The sequence below is a fragment of the Aulonocara sp. 'chitande type north' Nkhata Bay genome, linkage group LG3 (assembly GCF_057382095.1).
Source record: "Aulonocara sp. 'chitande type north' Nkhata Bay isolate Kocher_YH1m ecotype deep benthic linkage group LG3, A_spYH_male_GT1.1, whole genome shotgun sequence".
Lineage (NCBI taxonomy): Eukaryota > Metazoa > Chordata > Actinopteri > Cichliformes > Cichlidae > Aulonocara > Aulonocara sp. 'chitande type north' Nkhata Bay.
Window position 1 is genome coordinate 49,625,863 of NC_141346.1, and position 18,963 is coordinate 49,644,825.

The 18,963-nt window shown below is 38.2% G+C and overlaps 2 protein-coding genes across 2 annotated transcripts; both read right to left on the bottom strand.

Annotated features, from left to right (window-relative positions):
- Positions 1–5,526: 5,526 nt before the first annotated feature.
- Positions 5,527–7,761, bottom strand: LOC147336016 (uncharacterized). The gene is made up of 7 exons (XM_086287588.1): positions 7,609–7,761; positions 6,961–6,995; positions 6,689–6,825; positions 6,488–6,535; positions 6,009–6,086; positions 5,814–5,867; positions 5,527–5,724 (listed from the first exon to the last, which is right to left on the bottom strand). The coding sequence occupies exons 3-7, from the start codon at positions 6,821–6,823 to the stop codon at positions 5,527–5,529; spliced, it is 513 nt and encodes a 170-aa protein (XP_086143714.1). The 5' UTR covers positions 6,824–6,825; positions 6,961–6,995; positions 7,609–7,761.
- Positions 7,762–16,626: 8,865 nt separating this feature from the next.
- Positions 16,627–18,070, bottom strand: LOC147336017 (uncharacterized). The gene is made up of 4 exons (XM_086287590.1): positions 18,023–18,070; positions 17,620–17,765; positions 17,140–17,193; positions 16,627–16,976 (listed from the first exon to the last, which is right to left on the bottom strand). Exons 2-4 carry the CDS (start codon positions 17,746–17,748, stop codon positions 16,686–16,688), a joined length of 474 nt encoding a protein of 157 aa, XP_086143716.1. The 5' UTR covers positions 17,749–17,765; positions 18,023–18,070; the 3' UTR covers positions 16,627–16,685.
- Positions 18,071–18,963: the final 893 nt, after the last annotated feature.

Below are 18,963 nucleotides of genomic sequence, written 5' to 3' on the forward strand. Positions count from 1 at the left end.
ACTAACAAAACAGAAACAAAGATGCAGGGAGGTCCGGGGAAATACATACGGAGAGTCGCAGGGAGACCGAGGGGAAAAAACACAGACGAACCAGCAACGAGGACACGGTAACACACTATAAATACACATGCCAGGAATCAGGGGATGGGAAACAGGAGGGGAACACACCTGGAATACATGATAACTGACGAGGCAGGGGAAACGTAAACAGAACACACTGACATAAGACAGAGCCCTTCAAAGTAAAACAGGAAACACATACACGTAATGACACAGACTCAGAGACACGGACTAAACACAGAGACCTAATACACTAAGGGAATGCACAAGCAGGGAAGACATCAACCAGAGGGAACACCACTAAACGCTAGAAAATACAAAACTATCAAAAGTAAAAGTACATAACCAAAAACACTGGGTCACCGACCCAGGACCATGACAGTATATGGAATTATGTAGCAAAGAACAATTCGATAAATAACTCTAAATATGCCTTATATTTTAAAATTCCTCAAAGTAGCCAGCCAAGTAGTTTTGTTGACAGCGCTGCAAACCCTTGACCTCCTCTCAATAGAGGTGGAAATCACAATACATCCCACGATACAATATTATCACAATACTTAACGCACGATACGATATTATTGCAATTTTTTAAAATATTTTGTTATATTCAGATTCTGTACATAAAGGTAAACTTTATCAATATTCATTTTATCTAATATCAAAGTCTCGCACTCAGTCTTTCTCTCATTTCAGTCAGTTTTATTGTTGACAAACTGAACGGTTTGTATTACAGTCTAGTCCAACTTAACTGAATGCAACCATCTGGTACAATTATAGCTATTCTGAACTATGCAATTTATGAAAACTATGCAGCTCCTTCAGCAACTGAAGAATTTGAAAGTAAATTAAAACAAAATATAATTTTACATTAAATAAAAATTTTTTAAACATAATTAAAATAAAACATGTCTTAGATTAAAATAAGTAAACTGTCATGTTTATTGCTGGCAAAAAAAAGTTAAACACATTTGGACAGTGAAGGAGTGTCAGGATTCTTGCTCAGAAAAAGGATCAACATGCTCTGAAGTCAGAGCACAAAAACCTTTTTTGTAATAAAATATTGATTTCTGCTGTCCCTGTATCAATACATTATTAGAAAATACAAAATATCACGATACTACACAGTATCAATTTTCCCCCCACCCCTACCTCTCAATGCGCTGCTTGATGTAGGCACCTGAAATGTTTTTTGTGATACTCTTTGTTAGACTCGTAGAAATGATCAGGAAGGAAGGACGTGGATACGTGTTTAATTGTGAACAGCAGAACATAACAACCTTAAACTCTTTTTCCCTTACTTGCACATGTTTTGCTGTTATAGGTTGGTCAACCCTTGTCCTGGCCTCATTGCACTAGTTGCCTATGTCTTTTAGAGTTCATTTTAAAATTCTTATGTTTATTTTTAAATGTCTTCACAGACTTGCCCTCCCTTACCTCTCTGAGCTTCTTTATCCCTACACACCCAGTCGGTGTGTAGGGATGAATCCTGGAATCCTGGAAGTACCAAGATCCAGGAGGAAGCTCAGAGGTGAAAGGGCCTTGTCTATTGTTGCTCCTAAATTATGGAATAACTTGCTCTTGCATGTTAGACAGGCCCCTTCACTGTCCACTTTTAAAACAAGTCTTTGTAAATTGTAAAAAGGTTGTAAATTATTTGAATCCTAGACAAAGCATATCTGTGAACTAGGGTGTAGATCTATTAGGTTATGTTGTTGTGGTTCTCGGGTTGGGGGATGTGTGTTCATACTGGAGGACAAGAAAAGTTCAAAGCCATCAGGTGCTCAGTTTAGAAAAAAAGAGAAAAGAAGAAGAAAAGAAACGAGCAAAAGATACTGGAAAGCAGATGTGTCATTGGATAATGGCAGGTCATGTGTCCTGAAACAATCAGAATCAGAATACTTCATTAACCCCTAAGAAAATTATGTGGGTTACAGTTGCTCCAAGAAGAAATGGTAAAAATAGTAACAGTAACAGACTAAACTACAAACAATACATTATGTTACAGATTTTCCACATTTAAGAAATAGCACCAATATATATAGATCACTCAATTATAAATATCAAGGATTAACAGAGGTGATTATAAATATATATCAAGAACATTGACAAGAATATTACGGAGTAGAAAAGAGTGTGTGTAAAAAGGGTCTAACTATTGCAGTGTTTACAGGAGGAGTTGTAAGGGGAAATGGCCACAGGCAGGAATGATTTCCTGTGTCGTTCAGTGGTGCTTTTGGTAATCTCAGTCTCTCACTGAACGTGCTCCCGCGACTAGCCAGTCCGTCATGGAGTGGGTGGGAGGTATTTTCCATGATTTTCCTTATCTTGGACAACATCTGCCTCTCAGACACCACCCCAAGGAAGTCCAGCTCCACCCCCAACACATTACTGGCCTTGTGGATCAGTTTATTTAGTCTGTTGGCATCTGTGACCCTCAAACTGCTGCCACAGCATTCAACAGCATAGAGGATAGCACTGATCACAACAGAGATACAACAAGATAACATTAATTAGTAGGGATAGTGAAAACGTCAGTTTACTTTTGTTAGCCACTTGGCTATGAGAATAAACAGTGGACACTGATGTAGCTTACTGAATCTTTTGGACTGTGTTCAGCACAATATTAATTAGTCATTGTCAGTTGTTGATTTGTCCTATTCTCATTGTCTGATGAATTATGATGGCTGTTTGTAAGCCGTTTGCATACTATGCATACTCTCTCTCTCTTCATATATATATCTATATATCTATGTGTGTGTGTTTATGTTTATCTGGTTAAATTCAGTATGGTTCCAACAACAGTTTTTACAGTACAATATATTTTATATGTATGTACAATGGGTGTGGGGTGGAGGGTACCGGGGGAACAGGGTGGGGGGGTGCCAGTGGGGGTGTTCGCCCAGGGCACCAAACAGGCTAAGACCGCCACTGTACACAGCTGACAGTCATATTTGACAGCTGTTAGAATTCTTATTATGGTAAGAACCAATCACATCAGTAAAAAGAATCATTACTTTAAGAACTGAAGGTCAGTCAGTCTGGAAAATTGCTAAAACTCTGAGTTAGTTCCCAAGTGCAGTCGCAAAAACTATCAAGCGCTATGACAGAACTGGCTGACATGAGGACCACCCAGGAAAGGAAGACCAAGAGTCACCTCTGCTGCTGAGGATACATTTATCATTCACCAGCCTCAGAAATCACAAGTTAACAGCAGCTCAGATTAGAGCCCAGATAAATGCCACACAGAGTTCCAGTAGCAGACACATCTCTACATCAACTGTTCAGAGGAATCAGGCCTTTGTGGTCAAATAGCTGCTAAGACACCACTACTAAGGAAAAGTAACAAGCAGAAGAGATTTGTTTGGGCCAAGAAACACAAGGAATGGACATTAGACCGGTGGAAATCTGTGCTTTAATCTAATGACTCCAAATTTGCGATTGTTGGTTCCACTCACTGTGTCTTTGTGCGATGCAGAAAAGGGGAATAGATGGTCTCTACATGCATGGTTCCCACCGTGAAGCATGGAGGAGGTGTGAAGGTGTGGTGGTGCTTTGCTGGTGACACTGTTGGAGATTTATTTAAAACTGAATGCAGACTGAACCTGCATGGCTACCACAGCATCCTGCAGCGACATGCCATCCTATCCAGTTTGCTTTTAGTTGGACCATCATTTATTTTTCAACAGGAACTGGGAACTTCTTCAAGACTGTGGGAAAACCATTTCAGGTGATGACCTCATGAAGCTCATAGAGACAATGCCAAGAGTGTGCAAAGCAGTAATCAAAGCAAAGGGATGCTATTTTGAATAATCTAAAATATAAAACATGTTTTGAGTCAAAACTATGAATAAACACATATGGAATTATGTAGTAAATAAAAAAATTGTAATAATGCCTTAAGTGAGAATCTACAATGTAAACAGTCATGAAAATAAAGAAAAACCATTATATGAGAAGGTGTGTCCACAGTTTTGACTTGTAGTGCATATGTCTGACTACTCTTTCTGGACTTTAATTTCGCGTAATACCATCAATCCACAGACACTAGCCACTTTTATTGTTGGGACTCAGACCACTGGTGCTGGAATTCTTGACAGACAAGCCTCAGTCTGTGGAAATTCCCAGTGTCTTGTCCTCCATCATCATACTCAATATTAGCTCTCTGCATGGGTGTGTATTGAGCACACCATACTCACCACTCAAAACAATATTCACAAATGTTTAGATTGAGATTTTCATAAATATGTTTATGTATTATTCAAATTTCAACCTCTTTAATCAGTGATTACAATGGCTCAGTTCATCCATACATTAAACTTTCAATGACATAAAGCCAGAGACTTAGTCAGTACCTTCGTGTTGAACTAAATAACTTAATCCATTAATCATTCATATATTTCATGAATTATGTCATAATTATGAGATAATGACCACATTAAAAATGACCATGTTATGCTAAATTTATGGAAAAAAAAGGCCATTATAAACAATATAATTATATTTCTTAAATTGTAATTGTTTGATACTGATTGGACTTTCATGACAGAACTGTACCGTTCAAGTTTATAAGAACCAAGTAGCCACAACCGCTTTATTTCCCCATAAATGTCACATTTTGCGCAGTTACAAATCCTTTATTGACATAAATCACTAAGAATTTTTATTACCTAAATTAATATATGTTAATATGTAATGGTATACACTGTAGCAGTATTTTCCTAATCAGAAAAACGCTTCTAAGTAAATAAGTAAATTAAACATCAACAAACACACACACTCACACAATGTACTATTTGTGTTTATGTGTTTAATATACTTGTGTAATGTGATCAAAAGATTTTTGTTTTGTTTTGATCACATTAGCTAATATGATCAAAATATTATATTATCAAAATATTATTATTACAACTTGCCAGTAGACCTGTTCATGTCTGTGATTGGTTATATGCTGCCAACACCAGATCATACATGTGGAAGCACAAGCTAGATTTGGAAACCTCAGGTTTAGCTTCAGAACAGAGAACTGATCATACACTACGAAGGTTCGCCGTTTTCTGATCTCTTTGTGAGTTAAACACAGCCTAAACAAGTGCAACACTGGAACCTAAATAACTGCAACAAACTGACAAGTTGTGCTGCCTACACAAGGATCCAGGTTTCAGTACTGCAGTCATTATTCCATCAAGACTGAAGAGCTCAACTGTGCTCTTGCTTCGGCCTCACACCAGGAGTGAAGCTTTTCACTTTATAATATCACTCAGGGAACATTATAGGACAAGATCTTACGCAGTTAAGAAGTATACAATTAGAGAAAGTCACAAAAACAATTCAGATTATGTCCTTTCACAAATACATGATATACGTTACATAGGTCAACAAATGAAAAGAGAAACAAGTTCAATTTATTGTTTCTCTTACAATTTTCTGAAGCTCATCATTTACTCCTGTCATTTACTCCTTTCTCTATTCTTGCAGCAAATCCAGCTTCTTGACTATGTAAGTTTTGGTTTTTTTTAACATGTGAAATGTAATGTCAACCATTTCCTGGAGTGGTGGAGAATCATATGATAATAGCATTGCTTCTACCAATTGAGGAAAAAGTTCCTTCATTTCTTCATTGAATTGTTTTGAGGCCATTGTCACTCTGTACTTGGATTCTTCCTAAAGGAGAAAAATGAAACTTTTCACATATAGTATTTCTACTCATATTATAGACTTTCTGAGAATAAACTGGAGACTGACTGACCCACCTTCAGTCTGTCTTCCTGTTCTATCGCTGTTTGAAGGGTTTCCTTGAATATTTCCTGAAAGGAAAGGAACAGAACATAGTGCATGTGTTACAGAATATAAACAACAGAAAAGGAACATAAATCAAACAGGAAGGTAATATTTATGTTACAATATATATATATTCAATATTAAGAAATTGGTAGATTTTAATTTACCAGTTTTTCCTTGTTATCCAGTGAACTTGCGAGATCAAATATTTTTGTGATTTCAGCTGTTCTATACACGCCATCTTCCTAATGGAAAGAAAAATAGTACAATTAAATTTACCCGACTATACTGAGTAGTGTAGTAAGTACAGAGAAATACCGTACTTGTATGACTTTTGCATAATCTGATATTACTGTGTTGTTGTCGTTGCAACATATATTTGTCCAGGACCAACATTGCAACTGACCAATGGCATTGTCTGAGCATTCAGTTAACAGTAGCCAAGAAGGTAATGGTAAGGGTAAAGGTAGGTAAAAATAAAAATTATCACAAGCAAAAAATAACCCCACAAATAACCTAAATTTGATGGCTTCATAATATGTTTATTAATAATTAATAAAGAAAATACTTTTAATAATGTTTTTTTTTCTGTCAACACACATAACAGACTTTTAAAGCCTTGTGAGAAACTTGCAAACTGACCCACCTTGTGTTTGTCAACTTCTTCGCTTACTCTTTTCAGTATTTGCTGAAACTTGAGAGAACAACAGTTGCTTTTATAACCCATTACAAAAAGGGAGCAATTCCAACATTTAATGAGCTCTTAATTACTGGAAGAATTTACATGTATGTGCAAATAATCCTGTAATTACTACCACATCAAGAGATTGACAAAGGAGGAATTTACCACTTGGTCCTTGGCCCAGATTGCAATGAAAATAAGGCACAGAAGAGATAAGATGAACAGAATTATAAAGACAAACAAGCACTTGATGAATCTGAAGCAAGTTCGCCCTCTTGTTCTGGTAGCTGCTTCTGCCATCACTGTTAGAATTAAAAGAACCCATTAGGTTAAGACACCATGTCAATAACATTAATAAGAAACTGACACACACACATACGGCAACAAATTTTAATGTTACACTTTGCAAACATCATATTTTATGTTACTGATCTTACCTGTTTGGGAATGGACGACGATCTGATGTTCTGTGCTGGTAAATAATGAAAACACAATGAGGTGGCGTGTTTGAAAGGTTCCCTATACTCTGTTGTCCTTTCACTTTCTTTCATCTCACGTGCATTAGCTGCAGTTTTACTTTCATTTTGACTGAACTAATCTTTTTCTGGTCCACTTTATAGGAATAGAGACCCATTAGTTATTGGTCCCAGATTTTCAGCAGCTTGCAAACAATAAGTTTTATAACATTTTAGTTTTAGTAAATAATATATGTACATTAGTAGATAGTTTGTCTACTTAGATGATGAGTTTTTATAGTAGTAAAATTATTAATTTCTAAATCAAAAACAACAAAACAGCCTACAAAACAATAACTATTAAGATCATATAAAACTTTATGTATTATTACATATTTGTTCATGAATTTTGCTCATTCTATTTTCCAGGGTGTCACTGATGAGTTACAAGTCAAATAAGATCTGTTGTTTTGGTAGCTGCTTCTGCCATCACTGTTAGGATTAAAAGAATCTATTAGGTTAAGAAAACACCATGTCAATAACATAAATAAGAAACTGACACATACACACACTGGAACAAATTTTAATGTTACACTTTGCAAGCATCATATTTTATGTTACTGATCTTACCTGCTTTGCGACGATCTGATGTGTTGTACTAGTCAGAAGTGGTTAGCGGACCCAGACTCGGACCCCTCGGTACAGTAGATCAGTGCTATTGTTTACTGTGAAGAAATGAGTAAACAACAATCCACAGTGCAAATCTTGCTTCGTGGCACTCCCTTTTCCCGTGGTGTGTGGCAATGCGTCAGTGTACAATAAATTCCCCAAACTCCGTGAATCTCTCCTCCAGTCTCTCCGTCTCGCCCTTCCTCCTGAAGACAGCAAACACAAACACAGTTAGCTCAGCTCAGCTCGCTAGCAATTACCCAACAATACGCTTGTAGTGATGGGAATTCCAGCTCTTTTTAGAGAACCGGCTCTTTCGGCTCGCCTATCCAAAAAAAGAAAACCCTAACCTGGCTCTTTCGACTTTGTTGCTTTAATTAATTTATTATCAACAGCAATATAAAATTGTGCAGACAATGAATTACTAATGTAAAAAAAGTTTTTTATTTATTTATGTTTATTATATACTTTTACTCATTCACTCCACATAAAATGTATAAAATAAATTATAAAGTACAAAAAACACGAAATACACATAAAATACAAAAAACAACTATTTACATTTCTACTTTTAACTATTTTAACTAATTTAATTCAGCCTTTTCCTTTTAAACAAATTTCAAGGAAAACAACACAAAACACTGCAAACCACAACACAATAAAATATAAATCAATATGCAAAACAAAAAAGAAGATGCACGTTCTCTGTCACATAGGCGTGGGATGATTTTTGGGAGAGTGTTTTCCTGCTTGTAATTGCATACATAGGATTCAGTGCATGAATAAACTTTCTGAATCCTTTAACACCCACAGCTGAAATAGTTTGAAATCAAGTGCAATCATCTTTGCCAGGTCTTCATCAATTGAGTTCTGTCTTGCTGAGGTCACAGACCTCTGCAAAAACTAATAGAGCTCTGGTTTGGTATAGGTGGTGGTGGTGATATAGCGCAAGATGCTGTAGATGCAGCAGCAGCAACAGTTGCAATAGGCATCTTTATTACTATCAAACTCAACTGACTGCGTTTTATCTTCCCAATGCACTGATGGGTGGACAGTTCTCAGGTGCCTGTGCAGGCTGTTTGTGGAGCCGGCTCTATATGATAACCTTTTCTTGCAGACTGTACATTCTGCCTATGTATTGTCAATAAAATTGAAATGGTTCCAGATTTTGCTTCTTTTCTTGGTGTCAATCATTTTCTTTACTATAACTTTCTAATGTGATGATGTCGTCTCTTGTTGTTGCCCCTGGCTCTCTTTCTCTCCCTCTCCCTCCTGCTCTGTTTCTGTGGTACTGCGAGTGGGCAAACATAAGGCTGTGTTTGCGACCCTCTGCTCAGCGCAAACACAAGACTCACGTGCGGTGTGAAGCAAAAAAAAGTAAGAAAGAGAGAGGGTGAGAGAAAGAAAAAAAAGAAACATGGAGCCGGCTCCCGTTGTTCACTTCAAAATCTGTCCCTAAGAGCCGTTTTGTTTGCGACAGACACATAACTATATGCTTGAGTCACTACCAGGCTTGGTGCGATACTCCAGCGCTGACCATCACTCAACCCTGGCTTAAGTAGTCTTATTAGAGTCTAATTAGAAACAGCTGAAGTGCCCGAATCAGCTGTCGGAGGGACAGCTCTCACGAGGAGGAGCTTCCGGGTCGGAGGTCACTCAGCAGAGTGTTGCTCAGAAAGAGCAACCTCTGCAAACCACAAGAGGAGACTGCTACACATGTGCGAAAGGCATCTACTTCCGCTCGAAGCATTTTACGATAGTTACGGGTCAGATTATCTGGTAAGACATTAACAGTATCTCTTAAAACGTTTGCAATAATGAAACATTTCAATATAATGTAGACAAAAAGGGGAAAAAAAAGATAGTTACGGATTAGGTCTACTCGTACTATCCGTACCGCGCATGTGCAGATGTTCTCTTCTTCTTCTGTTTTGTTTAATGGCAGTTAAACAAAACAGAAGACTCCCCAGTGTACGAGGATACCGCCACTTGCTGACTGAGCGAATTAGCCCTATTGTAAACTGAATTACAAATCGTGTTTGTATATGCGTGTTATATTTGATTAATGATAGTCGAGTGTGTTTATGCTTCTCTGTGTGGAAAGGATTGATTGGAATTGTGATGATGATGTCCACTATCCCTGTCAATTTTCAGTAAACACTTAATCTGGCTGATGAATCTTCACGTTATTTGGAGCTGTGTTTCTGATTTTTTCCAAAAGACAACATCATCACATTAGAAAGATATAGTAAAGAAAATGATTGACACCAAGAAAAGAAGCAAAATCTGGAACCATTTCAATTTTATTGACAATACATAGGCAGAATGTACAGTCTGCAAGAAAAGGTTATCATATAGAGCCGGCTCCACAAACAGCCTGCACAGGCACCTGAGAACTGTCCACCCATCAGTGCATTGGGAAGATAAAACGCAGTCAGTTGAGTGTGATAGTAATTCTGCTGCCCTCAGGTGAATGTATGGCTATTCACCCTATGCAGCGAGCTTAACATAAGAGGAGATGGTTCCAGGAACAACAAGACACATCGCTTTGTCTTTGTGTCTTTAACTGAAGACCGTTTTTTCCTCTTTTAATTTGTAAGACTGTGAACATACAGTAAAATAATACGTAAGCATAAGTATTGACATATTTTGTAACCAAAAACAAGTTAGCAACATAGCTTTTCTTATGCTTTACATTCACCATAAACATCTTTCCTTTATATGTTCAAATAACCTTTTAAGTAACATGAAAGTGACAAATCATACAGAAAATAAAGCTAGACATTGCTTACTTACAGATTATGGCTCAACAAACTCCCCAACGATGTAAACTGGGCTTAAAGTTGTGCAGCTTGTTTTCTGCTCCATGCATTTTCTCCAGTGTTGCCAACTCCTCAGTAAGGAAAATTGCTATTGGTTGTCCTAAAAGTCGCTAGAAGTCGCTAAATGATGTCATCGCCTAATTTGCATAATTGGTCATGCTAATCTAATTGTAACCTATGTTGTTGCAGAGAGAAATAACATCGTGGAAGAGACATAAAGTGAGTAAAAAACGTCCTAAATGCATTTAGAGTTTATTTAGAACTACAAATTAAATTTCTTTTAGCAATTATTGTTTTTTTTAATGTCACAATTCCAACCCTGCTCCTTTACCCGGGCTTGGACCGGCAAAAGTGACCCGAAATAGGCGCTCTGGTGGAGTTACTTTGTGTGTGTGTGAGGAGGTGAGGAAGATCCAGGTGTTACTAAAGGACAAGATCAGAGAGGCTAAGGACAATTACAGGAGGAAGCTGGAGTGGAAACTCCAGCAGAACAGCATGAGAGAGGTGTGGAGGGGCATGAAGACCATCACTGGATTCAGGCCAACCAACAGCAGGGGAGCTGAGGGAGGTGAGAATAGAGCCGACGAGTTGAATCTGTTTTTCAATAGATTCGACACCACAGTGTCTGCTCCCACCCCCACAACCTCACCTGCAGTCAGCCTGGAATCCAGAGCCACACCACTGTGCCAGCCTCTCTCTTCACATGTTGCCTCCTGTGAGATTCCTGACACCCCTCCCCCACCCATCACCTTCACTCAATACCAGGTTCAGATGCAAATGAGGAGACTTCACTCAGGCAAGTCTGCTGGACCAGACGGAGTGAGTCCCCTTGTCCTCAAGGCCTGTGCCCCCCAGCTGTGTGGAGTCTTTCATAAACTGTTTATGCTGAGTCTGAGTCTGCAGAGGGTCCCGGTGATGTGGAAGACATCATGCCTCGTCCCTGTACCAAAGACGCCTCGTCCCAGTGGCCCCCAGGATTACAGGCCCGTGGCACTGACCTCCCACATCATGAAGACCCTGGAAAGGCTCATCCTGGACCAGCTGCGACCCATAGTAAGACCACATCTGGATCCCCTTCAGTTCGCTTATCAGCCTCGTCTCGGAACAGAGGACGCCATCATCTACCTGCTCAATCGTGTCTACACCCATCTGGACCAGCCGGCGAGCACTGTGAGGGTCATGTTTTTTGACTTTTCCAGTGCTTTCAACACCATCAGGCCGACCCTCCTGGGTGATAAGTTAGCAGCGATGCAGGTGGATGCTTCTCTGGTGTCCTGGATTGTTGATTACCTGACAGGAAGACCACAATATGTACGTCTCCCACAGTGTGTGTCTGACAAGGTGATTAGCAACACAGGGGCACCACAGGGGACTGTCCTCTCCCCCTTCCTCTTCACCCTCTACACCACAGACTTCAGCCACTGCACAGAGACCTGCCATCTTCAGAAGTTTTCTGATGACTCTGCGGTGGTTGGATGCATCAGCAGGGATGATGAGACAGAGTACCGGGCTGTGGTCGACTCCTTTGTCACGTGGTGTGAGCAGAATCATCTGCAGCTCAACGTGGCAAAGACCAAGGAACTGATCGTGGACTTCAGGAAGACCAGGAAACACTTGACCCCTGTTTCAATCCAGGGGGTCAGTGTTGACATTGTGGAGGACTATAAATACCTTGGAGTACACATTGACAATAAACTGGACTGGGCTAAAAACACCACAGCACTTTACAGGAAGGGCCAGAGTCGTCTCTATTTTTTGAGGCGACTGAGGTCCTTCAACATCTGCCAGAAAATGCTGAGGATTTTCTATGAGTCTGTTGTGGCCAGTGCGATCCTCTATGCTGTTGCATGCTGGGGGAGCAGGCTGAGGGTCGCAGATGCCAACAGACTTAATAAACTGATCCGTAAGACCAGCAATGTTGTGGGGATGGAGCTGGACTCCCTCAAGGTGGTGTCGGAGAGGCGGATGCTGTCCAAGATAAAGACAATGTTGGATAACACCTCCCACCCACTCCATGACATGTTGGTCAGTCACAGGAGCTCGTTCAGTGAGAGACTGAGATTACCGAAAAGCACCACTGAACGACACAGGAAATCATTCCTGCCTGTGGCCATCTCCCTGTACAACGCATCCACTTAACACACTGTTTGCTGCTACAACTACACGTGTTTCTTTTCCAACTATTTATTTATAAGTGACTTATGTATGTATGTATGTATATATATGTATATATTGTACTATTCTTAGTTAGCGTATTGTCTGTCTTGTCTTAATGTTGGTTTAAAATGGAGCACTGTAACAAAAAATAATTTCCCCCAGGGATCAATAAAGTATTCTGATTCTGATTCTGATTCTGATTTATAAGTAGTTTTAAACCTTGTGATCCACAAAACAGCATAAGAGTAAAAGAAGAACTGACTGCGTTACAGCACCCGCTGCTTGTTGAGAGTAAAAGCGATACGCGCTTTCACGTCTTTTTTTAAGGGGTCTGAAAACTCGCTAAATATAGCGACAAAGTCGCTGAGTTGGCAACACTGATTTTCTCACACTGCCTGCGTGAACTTTGCCTGCTGCTTACAACACATCACCAAAGGGGGTAGTGTAGTGCACACCAAATAACTAAAGAAGAAACCACAAACTGAAGGGGTAATACTGCCCACTATTGGGAAACCTGAGAAATGCGCCAGCCAAAGAAACCCAGTAAAGCAACAACAGAGGGGCAGAATAGTAATAAAGATGCCAGTGTGTCTACTACATCTCCAACTGTTGCTGCTGCTGCATCTACAGCATCATGCAGTATACTAGTGATGCGCGAATCATGAACAAATCTTTCAATACTCGAGAATCACTTTACTGACTCATGAATCATGATTCACAAGCCCAACTGACTCACTGACTCATCCCTGTTGCTGTTAGCAGCAATATACCTAGCTTATAATTAAAATTGTGGAGAAAAACACAACATCCAGTATCTTAACAAAAAAACTTCTGCTCTGAACTGGAAGAAAATACCCTGAGTAGAAGCTCACATCAAGACAATAGCTCCTTGGTTCACAGTAGCATCGCTCTGCTAACATGCTAACAGCACATTTGAGCTACTCACTCCCTCCGTTCTGTACTGAATCATAGAGCAAACGAATCACTCAATCACTCACTGGCCCTTTCGCAATTCTAAGTACGCAAGTACGTACTCGCGTTCTCGGCGAGAACGGACTTACCGAGAACACGAGCACGGACTCGCGATTTGTATAATTGGAACACCAACGTACTTGATGATGTCACAAGTCCGGAGTTTTTACTGCCGTCCCCTCTTAATTTAACTGTAAGAAATATGTTATGAAGCTTAACTTTAATCACAGCCAAACTGATTTACTCAGGAACAAATAAAACACTGAAATAAACCTAACATTAACATTTAGAAGTGACTTATAAATCATGTTTAACCTCAATAGCGAAATCTCTATTAATAAAAATAGTGTACTTGTATGTCTTAATAAAAACAAGCAGGTGAGATGTTAGAACACTTTTATTTTTATTTTAGTGGACACTCAATACAATAGACAGCTGCTGGGGTTTGGGGTTTGTTTAACCTGAGTAGTTGAAAACGATGTGCCGGGAGTCCGCTGTTCTCGTCGGCTCTAGTGATCCTCGCCCTCGCTATCTGCTGTGGAGCTGGTGGGTCACATACGTCTCCGAAAATGTCGGAGCACGTTTGGAAATATATGATATCTTGATAAATCGAGCAGATATTTGAAGCTTACACAGCTACATTCTCGCTTGAAAATAACTTAAAAGTTTATTTTGTGACCCAGAAACAGTAATATTTAAAAGTTTTTAGCCCCGCTTGTCCACCATTGCCATGTTTGAGTTTTGGACGAGTTTTGCTGCACCCCTTTTACTAGAACTTCCTTTAAAACTATGAATTATTTTTGGAGGTTTGAAAACTTGTAGTGAATACATTCATACAATTTAAATACAACTATCACAATATTTGAAAATATAAATAATGTAAATGTAAAATAAAATAATACAAAATAAAAACATTTACTTTATGTTGATATTCTGTTAGTTATGTCAACGACAGACAAAACTAATGACAGACATCTTGACCTGGCATAGGTTCAATTGTCCTGGTAAGGCATGAAAGTGAACTGCTCCCAAACAGAATATTTTTTTCTGAAATCTCTACACCATAAATACATTCCTGTTTTTGTCTTTTCTATATGTCAGCTATGAAAATGGTCTATACATGAATAACTAAGTTTTGTCTTCTATATTAGATAATAGAAACTGGTATAAATTATAGGGTTTGTCTTCTTTTTAAGAAATTGTTAAGATATTCTGTACATGATTAGATAAATGCATCTGTTCTGTGAATAAATGAAGGTTTCTTTAAATTGTCTTACACATCTTTGAAAGACTGAAATCCGCAACAGATTGCAAATCTAAATCTATGTTAGCTTAAGCAATCTGATCAGACCACTGAGGCTTGAGGGGAAAGCAAGAAGAAAGAAGAGAAAGAAATTAAAAGAATCAAAGAGAGTAAAAGGAGACAGAGTAGAAAGAAAAAAATAATGACATGTAAATAACAGGGTGACAAACAGACTCTTCTCATACACCACCATCCTGAGATAACAGATGAGAGATGATAGCAGACTGACTCAAACCTATGGCACACACAATGTGAGTGGTCCTCCAGTGCTGGCTCATCCTTACTCTCTTTTCTGTTCTGATCTTCAACCCCCCCCCCCCCCCCCCCCCCCCCCCCCCGCGCGTGTGTGTTTGTTACAGTGGCAGAAATAGTTGAAATAGTTTCAACATGGAAAACAAGTGACATACAATAACTCAAAGCACAGGGTTTCACATGTGGTTTGGAAAAATAAACTTTTTAAAAAACTCTACTAGTATAAGTTAACTTTAGAATGCACTAAATGATAAATGCATTGTTTAGATATTTCAAAAGTGGACAAGCAATTTGGGTGGCACGGTGGTTAGCACTGTTGCTGCACAGCAAGAAGGTCCTGAGTTCAATTCCACCATCAGGCTCGGGTCTTTCTGTGTGGAATTTGCATGTTCTCCTTGTGTTTGTGTGGGATTACTCCAGCTTCCTCTCACTGTGCAAAGACGTGTGCTTAGTGAGGATAGGTTAATTGATTAATCTAAATTGAAAGTGAGTGCAAATAGTTGTCTGTCTTTGTGTGTTCGACTGGTGACCTGTCCAGGGTGTACCCTGACTCTTGCCCTATGACAGCTGGGATAGGCTCCAGCAACCCTGAACAGGATAAGTGGAAGTGAATGGATGGATGGACAATTTGGATTATATGTTACATAATTTGTAAATAGATTACATGCATTTTAGTTGCTAGGGATATTACATAAAAGAAAAAGTTGTTTATTTTTGCGTGTCTCACAAATGTGACACAAGCCTTTGCATTTTTTTGAGTTTTTTTAGTCTGTTTCTTATTGCTGAATCACGAACTCTGACATGAGACGTGTGAAGTTTGTTTCTTTAGATCATGGCACGATGCGGTACTTTTTGGGATCTTTTAACCTGCTTCACTTTATCAGAGTAGTACTGTTCAAATGATTTCTTGATTCAACTGGTCTGCCAGCAATCAGGCCTGAGTATGTTTAGTGAAACTAAACTAATTTAATCACAGTTAAATCACGATTTAACAAGACGGGCAATTACTTTTTCACACAGGACCAGGCTGGTTTGGATTACTTTTCTTCCTTAATTAAAGGAGTCATCATTTAAATCATTTGACCATTTATTCAAGTGGCATTTGTCTAATTTCTTTTTTTTTTGATGATCTGAAACAGCTACAGTTAAGTGTGACAAATATTCTAATGTGCTAAAACACTAGTAAATGAGGAAGGGGACAAACACTTTTTTACACCACTGTAGATATTTTGACAACAAACAATACTAAAAGTCGGTATATGTCTTTATTATGTGTCAATTTATATAAACATTGCTTCCACTTCTGAAAACAAGACATGTCAGAAAAAGATGGGAGTACCACAGATGTACTCCCATAATATCCTCTGAACAGTTGTAGCTAATAGCAAAATCCTAGGTTACTTTATGTCAAACTGTAATGAAGGATGACAGAAAAAGTTAAACCATAGTTTTACAAAGTACTATATGACAGGGGAACTAAATAGATTCTATTAGAGAAAAGGAGAGAAAAAGAAAAAAGACTGACATTTAAGTTACAAATCAGCTTCCTGTTCCTCAAGAAATTCAATAAGTTTCTTAGTTTTTCCCAGTTTCTTCTCACTTTCCTCAATTTTTTCGCCGATCTCCTCGTGCTTCCTGTTAATATAAGCTTCTGTTTGCTTCACATAATTCTTAACGTTCTCCATAAATTTATCTAGTGGAGGAAAATCAGCATCACGTGATGCTTGCATCGTTTTCTTCATCAGTGCGATCATCGGGTCCATAAAGCTCATGTATTCATTCATCAGCTCTGTAGTGGAGGCCACTTCTTCCTCATGCTCAGCCTAATAGGACAACATTTAATCACTTTAATAACATTACACAAATTCAGTTTACTACTGCCACATTATAATTTTTTTAATATGTAAACAAATCACTTTTACAGCTCTCTAATACAGCACTACTCTTAGACAATGTTTGGCAAGTATCTGAGAAACATGTACTGACCTTCAGTTTTTCTATTTGTTGTCGTGTTTTCTGATAGGTTTCTCTGAGTTGTTCCTGAAAATCCAAAGTGACCATTGAGATGGTTATTGTTCAATAGATGTATGGCTGAAGTTATAAAATAGTGCATAATGTAACAAATACTAATGATATTAGTGTTATTATGAAACACTGTTTTCTGTTACATTGCTGCTTTGGTGCACAAATGGCCTACACCATTTCTGTCTGAAATATAACAGTTTTGTGTTGTTGTTTTGCTTATTTTTGTACTGTTTCTTTCGTTATAATCAGATAGAAATGTCAAAAAGTCTGAATAACATATAAAGAAATGAAAAAAACCCAACACATTTCATAAGAAAACGTATTTGTGGTCACTCGCAAAGTCTGTTGACTTGCAAATTACTTCAATAAAGTCACTGAATATTAAGCAAAAACTAGTGGTCCTTAAGTGTAAAATTGCTGACTGAGCAATGTTGAATGTACCAGTTGGTCCTTGTCTATCAGGGCACTTGAAAGGCAAACCAGACACAGCAGGGTGAACATGAGAAACAGGCCTTTGGTGGTGCGGGAAACAGTCACTCCACTGCTTGAGGCTAAAGCTGCTGCTGCCATCGCTGTTCTGTTTAAGTCTGTTTCTAAAAAGAAAATGTACAAGTGTTAGGAAAAAGAGGTGAATAATACGTTTCCAGACTGGAGAGTTTTAAATTCTAGCTTCATTATTATTTTAAATCAAAAGATTTAAAACATCAAGATGTGTAAAGAACACACAACTTACAAAGAAATGCTGAAACTACTGAACTGCAACACATTTTGTAAAATTTTCAAATCATTTTCTAAAAGTCTTAAAATAAACTATGAGATGATCAGTTTTAATTTTCAGACTTACCTGTAACGTGAAAAGAATCTGGTGAATGAATAAATGACCAGAGCTCCTTTGTCCTTTTAAATATACACTGCTGTTTCCACCTCCCATTTCCTCCATGTGTGTGGGTGTGTTCCAGTGTTGTTCGTATTATGTCAACTGAGGTGATAAAACTATTATTTTCGCTTGCATTTTTACGTCAGGCTTTCACTTTTGTTTCACAGATATTTGTCTGTTTTACTTCAAAGGAATTCTATGTGAAAATGCAAAACGCGAATGCTTAAAAAACACCCTAGCCCATTTACTGCTGCCACATCATCTGAAGAATCAACTTATTGTTGAAGCTGAGAAATTTATTTGACACATGATGGTGGTGAAATTGCTTTCAAAAAGTTTTTTGTTTTGTAAATGTAAGGAGTAGAACATACAGAGATTTATTTTGAAATGAGGGGAGTAAGTAAGTAAAAAGTTGCTAAAAAAATAACTACTCAATTACAGACAAAATATTTGTACTTTGTTACTTCTTACCTCTGCCTGTCGGTAATGAGTTATTTTAAACATACACATCACATAAGTTTTAATATAATACATATAAATAGAGCTACACATACATACAAATAATTAAATTTAAAAATCAGCAGCTTTTTTTGGTTTTTGTTGTAAATCACAGTATTTGTTGACTCGAATATTAGTGCAAAATCACTCAAGAAGGAATGTAATACATTTTTAAAAAATGAAGAGGTGGCATCACAATATGCTTTAATAGATTACACTGGCACACCAATACTGGCTCTCCTGTGTGTGTGCTTGGGTAATTTGTTTCTAGGTGTGTTGCACTGTGTTTTCTCGTAAGACTTCTTCCATATTTGCATTTGAAGCTCAGGGTTTCACATTTGGTTAACAAATAACTTTAAAAACCAATAACTAGGTGTGTGTGTAGGTGTGTGTGTCTCACAGTCAGTTTC

Bases quoted from the DNA above. Each gene is read 5' to 3' on its own strand.
- LOC147336016 (XM_086287588.1), bottom strand. From the start codon at position 6,823: ATGGCAGAAGCAGCTACCAGAACAAGAGGGCGAACTTGCTTCAGATTC. The intron at 6,536-6,688 runs GTAAATTCCTCC...TGTTCTCTCAAG, and splicing joins TCTGGGCCAAGGACCAAGTG to TTTCAGCAAATACTGAAAAG. The intron at 5,725-5,813 runs GTGGGTCAGTCA...TTTCTCCTTTAG, and splicing joins AACAGGAAGACAGACTGAAG to GAAGAATCCAAGTACAGAGT.
- LOC147336017 (XM_086287590.1), bottom strand. From the start codon at position 17,748: ATGGCAGCAGCAGCTTTAGCCTCAAGCAGTGGAGTGACTGTTTCCCGC. The intron at 17,194-17,619 runs GTACATTCAACA...TTGGATTTTCAG, and splicing joins TGATAGACAAGGACCAACTG to GAACAACTCAGAGAAACCTA. The intron at 16,977-17,139 runs GTCAGTACATGT...TTGTCCTATTAG, and splicing joins AACAAATAGAAAAACTGAAG to GCTGAGCATGAGGAAGAAGT.